Below are 12,934 nucleotides of genomic sequence, written 5' to 3' on the forward strand. Positions count from 1 at the left end.
CACTTCCGTGCTATAGAGTAAGATCACACACTCACTCTATGTGAACACAGTCCGAGCAAGGAGATATCACATATCTCCTTGGTCCGAGAACCTTCACCTTGTTTCCCCATCAAAAGTTTTGTTCATTACAAGCATAGGCCTTACTAAAATAACGACAAATTTATACAATTCATACAATATTAAATGTGTAATATATACTAGGATGGCAAAGAAATTACTTTCGAAAGAGCCGATAGAAGATCCCTGCACTTTCGTCTCTCAAGTGGGAATTCTTTCTGTATCGATCCTTTCTGTTCTTCTGGCCTGTAAACAAAAGATTAATAATTAATCGAAGATATCTAGAAAGTAACAAGTACTTCATACTCGGGAGGAGAAATTGGGGGTCGGGGAGTGTGGCCGCTCCGTTAAAAAAAAAATCATTATTTTCAAGAGCACTCGCCTGATCCTCGGGCGATAGACACGTCCATCTACTCTGCTTGGGCACCATTGCCGTGATTGATGAACTAGCAAGGATGAAAATCTGGGACACATTGTGAGAACCCTTTTTCGAAAAAGTGCCCCCGTTGTCACGTATCTTTCCTGCTTTACGGGGAAAATATCCATTGCAATCTTATAACAGAAAATCAAGTGGTCATGTATTTTGTAACACAGTGTGGATAATTATGACACAAGCTAATCTGCTTCCGCTTTTTGATTACGAAAACGATTTTTACAAGCACAAATTCTCTTGAAAAGCATCTCCAAAGATTAAACGGAACTCCGGTGAGTATAAGAACATTATCTTCGTCTGTAATAACTATTTGCATTTTGTTATTGTTTCCAGTTACTTAAAGCATTGCGGTATATTAGATGTCATGTTAAAGGGGAATGAAACCTTTGGAACAAATAGGCTTGTGAAGAAACAGAAAAATCAAAGAATAAGAATAAAAAAAGTTTGAGAAAAATCGGACAACTAATGAGAAAGTTATGAGCATTTGAATATTGCAATCACTAATGCAATGGAGATCCTCCCATTGGCAATGCGACAAGGATGTGTGATGTCACTGATGAACAACTTTCCCTTTGGTGGACTATAAAATACCCTCAAAATGTCTCTTTTTGCTTATTCTTATGATGATGCAAACTCTTTATCCATGATGTATTCTTAAAAAATATGTATTACATGCCCTCATGTAGAAAGAACACATGATCTATGGATAGATGTGATAAAATAGGCAATTCAAGTGAAATATATACTAAAGTAATGGGGAGAGTTGTTCACAAGTGACATCACACATCTTTGTCGCATTGCCAATTTGCTATCTCCATAGCATTAGTGATCGCAATATTCAAATGCTCATAACTTTCTCATTATTTGTCCGATTTTTCTCAAACTTTTGTTGATCTGTTTCTTTGATTTTTCTGTTTTCACACAAGCTATCTTGTTCCAATGGTTTCATTCTCCTTTAAAGTTTATGATTCACCAGTAACTGAGTGTTCCCTATGCAAAGCCTATTGGAAGAAAATAATTCCACATTCAACGGGTAAACGTATATTAATAACCCATCTAGGAAATTATTCCATTAAATTTTTGAACGTTTTAGTCATCCAACCTCTTAAGTCCAGATCATACTATATATATATATATATATATATATATATATATATATATATATATATATATATATATATATATATATATTGTTAAGAAATGGATGAAGAGAACAATGGTAGGCGTAGCTACGAACGAATCGAACCTGGGCCCCCAGCTTTGAACGCCGGTGCCTTAACCACTAGACCACAGAGACGGGTTAGTGACTAGGGCGAACCCAATCCGATTAACCGTCAGATAGACAGATTTTCGACACTATACCAATTATAATTTCCTTTGTCAGGTGAAGGTGGGTTTAGAACAATGACAAGCCGTCATGCCTCGACTGGATCAAAGCTATTGCTTCGATACAGTACGCGTATGGGAGAAGAAATACAAACGTGTAAAGTTATACTGTACACCAGCTTTTTGGCAACTCTTTTTATTTAAATATTGTAAAGAAATTGATGAAGAGAACAATGGGAGGCGAAGCTTAAATCAAGGTTGCCCAGAGCTATCTTCCCTGCCGGGAATCGAACCCGGGCCCCCAGCGTTGAACGCCGGTGCATTTACCACTAGACCACAGAGACGGGTTAGTGACTAGGGCGAACCCAATCCGATTGACAGTCAGATAGACAGATTTGCCAAAATAAGTAAAGAGTTGCCAAAAGCTGTTGTACATGTATAACTTTACACGTTTTTATTTCTTCTCCCATACATGTACTGTATCAAAGCAATAGCTTTGATCCAGCTGAGGCATGGCGGCTTGTCATTGTTCTAAACCCAACTTCACCCGACAAAGGAACTTATAATTGCAGTGTCGAAAATCTGTCTATCTGACGGTCAATCGGATTGGGTTCGCCCTCGTCACTAACCCGTCTCTGTGGTCTAGTGGTTGAATTTGTGACCCCCGATTTCTTTCACCAAATTTGAAGCTTTTAATCAGCCCGGGTCAGCTGTGCGCACACACAGAACCGACTAAGCGTACAATGTCCGCTCAGCTGCGCGGTTGAATCTGATTGGATCGGATTGGATCACGCTAGGTTCGCGACCGTTCTATTTAGAGCAAGGGTGACACGGAGGTGGGCATGGTGGGAGGGACACGTACGGCGATTTATTGAGACTGTTTTTTTTTCAGCAGGCATTGTTTCTTGTCATTTTCTTGTCAAGGAATGTGAGATGCAATTCATTAGCTATCTCATCGCTCTCTGCCTACGTGATTATTTACTGAAGATTAGTACAAAATAATGTCGCCTCTCTTCTTCATCTTTTTCTCATTCAATCTCATCGATACCCGGTGTCGGGTTTCTCTTCCCTCCCTCGTGGAGAAATGAAATGCGCAAATGTAGCAAAGTTCCCCAAATCAGACGGAGGCTCGAATTTGTTTAATCTTTTGACGGTTTTTTTTTTCATCCAATCAGAATCATTTATATATCAAAATGTTCAGAATGTACTGAATCACTTGAATCTTTTTCCGGTGGTAAAAAAAAAACACTCCCGGCAAGAAACCGCCAGATCTAGCCGAAGTGTTCAGTCAAAAAGTTCATTACCACATAAATTTTGACCAAATTGATGGAAAATAAACAAAAAATTGACGGTGCGATGGCACAACAAAAAAATCGTGATTTTACATCACTATAACGGTGGTGAACAAGGCCAATCGGATCAAAATATGTCGTTGAAAAAGGGGGGAAATTATGGAAGCTTAAAAGTGCCACCAAGATGTTGAGATAATTATCTCGGGAAGTCGACATATTGATATCAAAAGATAAGATGACGAGATCCCAGATCTCATCATGTCGACATCTTTTAAAAGAGATGATGAGATGACAAGATCCCGGATCTCATCATGTCAACATGTTTAAGAAGAGATGATGAGATGACAAGATCCTGGATCTCATCATGTTGACATCTTGTAGAAGAGATGATGACATGACAAAATCCCGGAACTCATCATGTTGACATCTTGTAGATGTCAACATGATGAGATCCGGGATCTTGGGATCTTGTCCTCTCATCATCTCTTGTCATCTCATCATCTCATCATCTCTTCTACAAGATGTCAACATGATGAGATCCGGGATCTTGTCATCTCAACATCTCTTCTAAAAGATGTCAACATGATGAGATCTGGGATCTTGTCATCTCATCATCTCTTCCAGAAGATGTTGACATGATGAGATCTGGGATCTTGTCATCTCATCATCTCTTCTAAAAGATGTTGACATGATGAGATCCGGGATCTAGTCATCTCATCATCTCTTCTAAAAGATGTTGACATGATGAGATCCGGAATCTTGTGATCTCATCATCTCTTCTAAAAGATGTTGACATGATGAGATCCGGAATCTTGTCATCTCATCATCTCTTCTAAAAGATGTCAACATGATGCGATCCAGGATCTCGTCATCTGATCTTTTGCTATCAAGATATCGACTTCCCAAGATAATTATCTCAACATCTCGGTGGCACTTTTAAGCTTCCATAGGAAATGGCACATTTTTGCGGCTTTTCACGGCGGCGCGCGGTGTGTTTGAAGAGGTTGACGCTTAAGTGTTTGAGCAAAATCCATATGCGTTTAAAGCCGGGGGCCCGGGTTCGATTCCCGGCAGAGGCATTTTTTCGGCATCACCAATTTTTCCAAAGGGTAGATAGCTTTGGGGAACCTTGATTTAAGCTACGCCTACCATTGTTCTCTTCATCCATTTCTTTACTATATTAAATAAAAAGAGTTGCCAAAAGCTGTTGTACATGTATAACTTTACACGTTTATATATATATATATATATATATATATATATATATATATACAGTGCGTCCCAGAAAAAACGAAACCGAGATTTAGCGATCATTTATCATTACTTAATCATAAATAAAATAAACAAATGACCTACCAATTTAAAGCTTAGAATCTCCTCTTTCATCTGATATTACTTAGATTATTTCTCATTCACGCATGAGTGAGCAAATACAATTTGAAGAAAGGATATCAAAAACTCATTTTGCGGGGGGTATCTGGGTTTCAAAAAGAAAAACACATTTTTGAAAAGTTCAATATCTCTTCTTTAATTTGATACCTAAATTACAGAGAATGGTCAAGAAATAACAAAGTTCTGGTCATTTGAAATAAGGCTTGAATTTCAATAATTTCATAAATTGAAGAGGTTCTCCAGGCTGGCTTTCAAACTCACTCGACACTCCGTTTTGTTGACGATCAGCCATGCATTAAATCTTTTGTTCACCATGCGAAAGCTTCTGTGGGAAACCGGTGAAAACACGTTTATCTCATGAAATTATGGAAATACAAGCCTTATTTCAAATGACCAGAACTTTTTTATTTCTTGACAATTTTCTGTAATTGAGGTACCAAATTAAAGAGCAGATATTGAATTTTTCAGAAATGTGGTTTTCTTTTTGAAACCCAGATACCCCCCGCCAAGTGAGTTTTTGGTATCCTTTCTTCAAATTGTTTTTGCTCACTCATGCGTGAATAAGAAATAGCCTAAGTAATATCATATGAAAGAGGAGATTCTAAGCTTTAAATTGGTAGGTCATTTGTCTATTCTATTTATGATTAAGTTATGATAAATGATCGCTAAATCTCGGTTTCGTTTATTCTGGGACGCACTGTATATATATCAATTTCGTAATTTTTCTTTCTTTGATTGGTGATCTTTCTATTTTTGATTTCTATGGACAAACATAGTATTATCGGCACTGATTATCGGGTACAGCTGAAATGCTTTGTAAAAATAGAAAAGAAAAAAAAACTGTTGTTTTTTGGTTAAAATATATTACACAAACTTTTCCCTATTTTCTTCTATCAAAACCTTTGCTACAAGTCTCCAACCGTTGCCGCTACTAGATAGATATATAAATTTATATTCACACTGTAAAAAACCCAAACAGATACAGAGTCTGATTTGCATTGGGGCCGTGTCATGAATAAAGTGTACAAAGTAAAAGGCGCCCAATCTTAGTAAACGTGAATACAATTGAGTGCGTTTTAGTCAGAAAAAGGGTAATCCAAACCTAGGGAGCCGATATACAATGACCATTTTAGGCTATAACATTGTGTTGGTTTGATATGAAGAAAATAAAAACAAACTCGTCAGCTTTCCATTGATACCATCTTTGTACCAATTGTGTCACGCATGACCGAATTTCTACTACTACTGCTACTAGTACTACGACGACGACGACGACGACGACTACTACTACTACTACTACTTCGACGACGACGACTACTACTACTACTACTACTACTTCAACAACAACTTCTACTACTTCTTCTACTACTATTACTACTACTACTACTACTACTACTACTACTACTACTACTACTACTACTACTACTACTACTACTACTACTACTACTACTACTACTACTACTACTACTACTACTACTTCTACTTCTACTACTACTACTACTACTACTACTACTACTACTACTACTACTACTATTACTACTTCTACTACTACTACTACTACTACTACTACTACTACTACTACTACTACTACCACTACTACCACTACTACTACTACTACTACTACTACTACTACTACTACTACTACTACTACTACTATACTCCTACTGCTACTACAACTACAAATGTGTGATTGATTTATATACATTGTTATCATCAAGCATGCCAAGAAGCATTTTTTTTACTTGGAAATTGTTTTCCACTGATTTCCTTTCCAGACTAAACGCAATGGCGATGTTCTTTCAGGCCTTCTTTTCTCGACATACGCAGTCAGTGATCTTAATATTATATGGTAAGAATTAATGCTTTCTGTTTACTTTATGGTCATTTGGAATTTAAAGATTGTGTGACCACCAGAATAAAACTGATCAAATGAATAGGCATATGGAATTTATCCCTCATCCAGTAAACTCATAAGTATAGAATTGCATTCAAATAAAGTAAAAAAAATCATGAACTGCAATTAATCATATGACAAAAAAGATACGACGAAAGTGATCACTAGTCACTTTAACCCTTCTTACAATATAAACACATATAAAATTTAGATAAATGATTATTAGGCACATATATAGATAAATCAACCATTAGTACATAAAGCCATGGAAGCAATTAGTAGTTGTAATAGATTATGTAGATACACGAACGTGTAGGTAATAAAATATATTGAGTTAAACAGTGATACGACCCAGGTCGCTCATTTTATACTGTTCTCTGTTCTTCCGCTTTTCTCAATTTTTCTTCCCTTTTTTCTCACGTACCTGATTATTTATAGGGAAAGATGGGGCAGGGGCAGAGAGGTCGCCTCCTGCTCCCCCGGGCCCTGTGGCGCTACCCCAGCCCAACATTCTCATTAGTGTAATGACTTGATTTGGTTAAATAATATGCGTTGAAAAAATGAAACCACTAACCCTTTATAGTCAATATTGTGGGTAAAACAAAAAATCATTCGTTGGTCTGGCAATTAATTGCAAATTGGGACTTCACTGCTTGTCTCCTAGCTTCCAACAGGCATTAAAATTCGATTCGCTCCTGTAAGAATTGATATATTAATAATTGTTAATTTGCATCATTAATCTGATTTTTTTTCGTAAAACTTTTTTTTGGACAACACTCCGCTTAAGAAACCTATTTGGTGCTCTTGTTTGAAGGAATGACTGTGTATGCCTTTGCCATTGAAGTAACGATAAAACAAACTGGACTGGCTATTCTTGGAAGGAACGCCATTTTAAGATGCCACTACCGAGAGACGTCTTCGTCCACCCAATCAGGGCTCGTCTACTGGAACTCGGACAACAGAAGAAATTTTATCAGTGGTACATCGAACTCTAGTATCACAAATAATTACCGCCCTCAACGGTATCAAATGTGGTTTGATGGAGCATCGAATGGCGTCTTAAAGATTTTGAATGTGGGTTTTGATGACGAGATGACGTATACATGTGGTGTAATCACAGAAAGCGGGAGCGGCGTAGCAGAAGATTTTGAGCTAATTGTTCTTGGTGAGATATAGAATGTACAATAAATGGAAGATGATCATGACGATGATTATGACATGGGGTCCGTAACACAAGGATTAGCGATCATCCGCTAAATCGATAGACCAATCAACATCTATGTTTCATGCGCATTTGGTTCAAAGTGCCGGAAATGAACCAATGTTTGCTATTCGTCGCCAAGCTTTGTGTTACGGGCCCATGATGCTATCGAAGATGGTCAAGATAACATGATGAAAACAGGAATGCTTTGTTGTCCGACATGACTTTTAAAAGATTCTTATTGGGAATGAAATATAGATGAGAGCTCTATAATGATGAATTGACATTGTTAGGGATAGTAGAGGAGGTTGTTGTCAAAGACCCGGGTCAAAGGATACATATCAATACGAAAGGCCTAACGTTACTTGTAAAGTCATTCATGTCAATAACGCCAATCCCTCGAGTTGAATGAATTCTATTTTTCTGACTTAAAGGGGAAGTTCACCCTGACAAAAAGTTTATTGTAAAAATAGCAGAAAAAATAATAAAAAATATTGCCGAAGGTTTGAGAAAAATTCAAAAAATAATTAAAAAGTTATTAGAATTTCAATTATTTGATTTGTGACGTCATATGCGAGCAGCATTCCTACGTAGCGAATGGTAAAAAAATCAATGAAATGTCATTTTCTCAGAAAATTGAAAATGGTTTTCACTGTATTTTTTGTGTATCAAAAGACAAATCATTTCACACCCGATCATGAAAAGAAAACAAAATTAAGTCATCAGGAACCATACAAAATTTGAAATTCATACATTTTATATTATATAACACATGGGGCAGCTGCTCGTTTATGACGTCACAAATCCAAAATTTTGAACTCTAATAACTTTCTTACTCTTTAACGGATTTTCCTCAAACCTTCACCAATATTTTTTACTATTTTTTCTGCTATTTTTACAACAAAGATTTGTTCAGGGTGAACTTCCCCTTTAATGATATTAATTCTATAACTTGTTTCATAAGGAAGTATTCTTTGGAGGCATTGAATAGGCCTTTAAATTTTTATCAAAATTTATTTTTAATGATTCCCTTTTTCGATATACATATTGTGATATTGGTAAAATGGAGAAATAGAGGAGGGGTCCCAGTGGAAGAATCTATGGCGTCCCAATGGTGATATTTACATGTACGACTCACTTTTATTGAATAATCCTTGGGCAATGTAAATACAGCTCCACCGTCTCATGTAATCATTGAGAGCAACGGATCCGGCAGCAGTGAAGTGGTCGTCGTTAGTGGTCAATCCCATTCAATTACATGTGCTTCCGGGTCAAGCAAACCTAGTGCGAGTATCACGTGGTCTAAGGTAGATGCGAACTTTGACCTCCAACTTCATGAATTTGATCAGGTGAGTTTTGAATAATAAAGTATTTTCCATAGGTTCGATAACCACTTTGCCGTGTAATGATAAACGCGAGATTTAAAGTAAAAAAGTCATCACTAGTGCTTGGTTTTTTTTTGTGTGTGTGTGTGGGGGGGGGGGGTGGTCACAAACTTACCTGATAGAAAAGACAGTGTCTCACAGTGGCTCCCAGTGTGTGTCGCCTTTACACAGTCAAAATGTTCCTATTTAACAATGTTAGTCTCATATTTAAAGAGTATGCGTGGGTTCGTTGGTAAGACCTTTGGCGAGTGAGGGTGTTTGTTTATTTACTTATTTATTTATTATTCATTTATTACTTATCTATTCATTTGGTTATTTATTTATTCATTTATTATTTAGTATTTATTTATTTATTTCAAAGAAGGGTAGCCCAATCAGCAACAAACTGGTTTTCGTTGGGGCCCTTCGTAAACAAACACAAGTATCAAACATGGAGACATATTAAAAATCAAGTAATGAAATAATCAGAATTAACTATGGAAAATAACAAAATAAATGAAATATGATAGTGTACTAAAAGTACACCAAAATTATATATACACAATAAAAAATGAACGAGATTAGATATGTACAAAATGATGAGAAAGAATAGATTCCACCATCAGTCCCTACTACATATCAAATGTTTTTTCCCATTTTGCCATTTCCCGTTTAAACTGTTTAATGTATTTTATGAATCGGAGGTGTTCGGGTAATTCATTCTAATGAAATGGGCCTCTGGCAAAAAATGAATTTTGGTAGAAAGGTTGTTCGAGCATATGGCACCTCGATTATCATCTTATTTGTGCTCCTTATTGTTCGAAACGATACTTCTTCAATAAAAATAAACTTATCACAAAGCACCTGAGGAGAAGCTTCGTTAAAAATTTATGAACCATATTAAGCAAGATGGTCTACAAAAGACATTGCGTATTTTTGGCCAGGATAATACTTTAAAAATTTGTTCGGATTGAGTTTCCAAGAGAAATTATACATCATGTATGCTATCCTCTTATGTAATCTCTCTAACTTACTGTGATTAATTTCAGATCTTCCCGACCAGACGGTACATCAATACATTATATGATGCATTACAAAAGCCCAATACAGCTTATTCAATTGTGCTTTATCAAAATACTGTTTACAGCGACAAATAGTTCCTAGTTTTTGTTTCACAATTAAAACTATACTCTCAACATGTTTATGTTAAGTCGAGATTGTTATCTATTTTAACTCCTAAACATTTGTATGTTATTACACATTCCAATTGACATCCATTTAACACTATCGATAACGTATTGCTGTCTAGTGTTCTTAACTTTTGTTTTGATCCTAGTAGCATCGTTTTGGTCTTGTCTCTATTCAAAATCAACTTGTTTTTGTTGAGCCAAGAGTCCAAATGCCTTAGAGCTTTTGACGGTTTGAGCTCCACCTCTTGCTTCGATTCCCCAAACAGAAATAGTAGAATCGTCAGGATGCACATCTACGGTGCCATTTGGTTTAGCGTTAGGGAGATCGTTAATGAATAAAGTGAAAAGTATCGGGGCTAAGATCGGACCCTGTGGCACACCCATTGTAATGTTTCTTAGGGTAGATTTTTCTTTTTCTAATGATAATGATAATAATAATAATGTAATATAGGATGTTAGGTGCTCAAGGCGCTCCTATATTACCCGGTTAAGCTAGGCGTTCATAGCGCACACAGCTTTTTAAGGAATTACTTCCTACCGGTACCCATTCACCCCACCTGGGTCGAGTGCAGCACAATGTGGATAAATTTCTTGCTGAAGGAAATTACGCCATGGCTGGGATTCGAACCCACGACCCTCTGTTTCAAAGTCAGAAGACTAATCCACTTGGCCACAACGCTCCACATGATACATATTGTTGGCGGTTTTTCAAGTATGAATCAAACCATTTGATGACATTTGGTGAGAAACCATACTGATGTAATTTATCTAATAGTAGAGAGTGGTTAACCGTAGTAATTGCACTTCGTAATATCTTGGAGTGTTGATAGATACGGAACTTAAATGGAATGTTCATTTTGAACACATGTGTTCAGAAATTGGTAAAATGATTGGTTTCCTTGGCGGACTTAGGCGGTTTGTTAATGAATCTAGTTTAAAGTCAATATAGTCTTCGGTTATCCTTCCACACTTTGATTATGCTGATATTTTTTGGCAATCTGCATCTAAAAAAATATTTGAATTTATTGCAAAAGCTACAAAATCGTGCAGAATGAATTATTCTAAAAATCGATCCATATTTGCATACTGTTACGATACTGCAATAAATAACAGTAAATATTGAGTGTTGAATTTTTAATTTCCTTTTCCTTTATTACAGGAAATTGATTATACATTAACAATCCTAAATAAAACATAAATAAATATTGATCATACGTCTCTTAGGATTGCGATAATAATCCAAATAAAAGTCCAAGTTGGCTGGCGAAAAGTAAAAATTGACAATGATGGCGATGGTGAAACTGATGTTGAAGCACGATGAATAACAAGAGTCACTGTAGCGAGTTGAAATGTAGGTGAAGACGATGTTGATGATGATTAACAGTCAGTTTCAGCAATCCATGGGTTAAAAAGCGTTCATTAAACAGGTTGATGATCTCGATGAGAACTGAGAATTCCTCACTCAAAATAACAGCAAACAGTTCATTGATGGCGGGTAAATAATTCCACAGAAGATAAATATTCCAGGTGGAAATAAACTCTGCTCTGACTTAAAGTCTGGGTCCTGTTCTGATATGATGAAGTGATCTGGTATGATGAAGTTATCTGGTATGATATGATGATGTTCTTGAAGAAACTGTCACCTTATGTATACACATTTCAACTATTCTACATACTTCTATTATTGCCTTTAAAAAGAACCTTCTCCTTTCTGGAGTAATCACATTCTGGAAGACTCTTGAATGTTCTCAGTGAAATTAACATGTCAACAAAATAGCTAAGCCTATTGTTTATTTCCACTACCAATACAAGTCTATTGTAAAGCAATCTCTATATATTGTTTAACAGTCTGTATTGTCTCTCTTGGGACATACTAGAGATAACAAAGATTATTCAAAGATTATTCAAAGATTACTCATGTGTAACACAGCTATATATTTCAGTATTTTGACGGAGAGTTTGTCATATCCATTTGGGTTTTTGGTTTTTGCAACTATAAGATTTTATATCTTTGATGACGAAATCTACAAAAATAATAGAGAAATTAAACAAATCACTTTTTGCTGATGTGGTTTACGGTACACCATGTGGAGTGCTATAGAAACAGTGGATAGAAGAAGAGAAGAAGTGGATAGGCGAAAAAGTGGAGATTTGAGAGTAGAGTATTCTTTCTTGAAAATAGTCCTGAAAAGGACTGTAAACCAGAAGGAATGTTGAGTGAGAACAGCTTGAGTAGTAGAGCTGATGAGGAGATGCGGGCTTGAGTCGGCGAGTAGAGATGATGAGTAGTAGAGAGACTCGACGTTTCGGACAGGTTGACTGTCCGTCTTCCTGAAGACTATTACTCAAGCTGTTCTCACTCAACATTCCTTCTGGTTTACAGTACTTTTCAGGACTACTTTCAGGAAAGAATACTCCACTCTCAAATCTCCACTTTCTCGCCTATCCACTTCTTCTCTTCTTCTATCCACTGTTTCTATAATACTCCACATGGTGTATCGTAAACCACATCAGCAATTGTACATGCCACCATGCAAACCTTCAAACAACATCCAAATCACTTTTTGTCTGCTTCTGTGTGTGTGTGGGAGGGGGAGAGGTGCACGTGCGTTTGAGATATATTGAATAGTATATCTCAAACAATGAAAAGACACCTAATTCAACGTTTAACAAAATTGCAAAGGGGACATTGGGCACCTCAGCATTTCATGAAGAGTCCAGTCAAGGCAGAGGCGATGGAACGTCAGGCTCAAACAATGAAAGTTAAGGGGCATCTATTGTTTGG

The 12,934-nt window shown here is 36.5% G+C and overlaps 1 protein-coding gene across 1 annotated transcript in view; it reads left to right on the forward strand.

Moving 5' to 3' along the window:
• The first annotated feature begins 427 nt into the window (after positions 1–427).
• Positions 428–12,934, forward strand: part of LOC121419828 (hemicentin-1-like) — a 36,285-nt gene continuing 23,778 nt past the window's right edge. The window contains exons 1-4 of the mRNA XM_041614293.1: positions 428–762; positions 6,276–6,349; positions 7,209–7,559; positions 8,769–8,944. Coding sequence (XP_041470227.1) covers positions 6,286–6,349; positions 7,209–7,559; positions 8,769–8,944 — 591 coding nt within the window. The 5' untranslated portion in view covers positions 428–762; positions 6,276–6,285. The remainder of the gene's footprint in view (positions 763–6,275; positions 6,350–7,208; positions 7,560–8,768; positions 8,945–12,934) is intronic.

The sequence above is a fragment of the Lytechinus variegatus genome, chromosome 8 (genome assembly GCF_018143015.1).
Source record: "Lytechinus variegatus isolate NC3 chromosome 8, Lvar_3.0, whole genome shotgun sequence".
Taxonomy (NCBI): Eukaryota; Metazoa; Echinodermata; class Echinoidea; order Temnopleuroida; family Toxopneustidae; genus Lytechinus; species Lytechinus variegatus.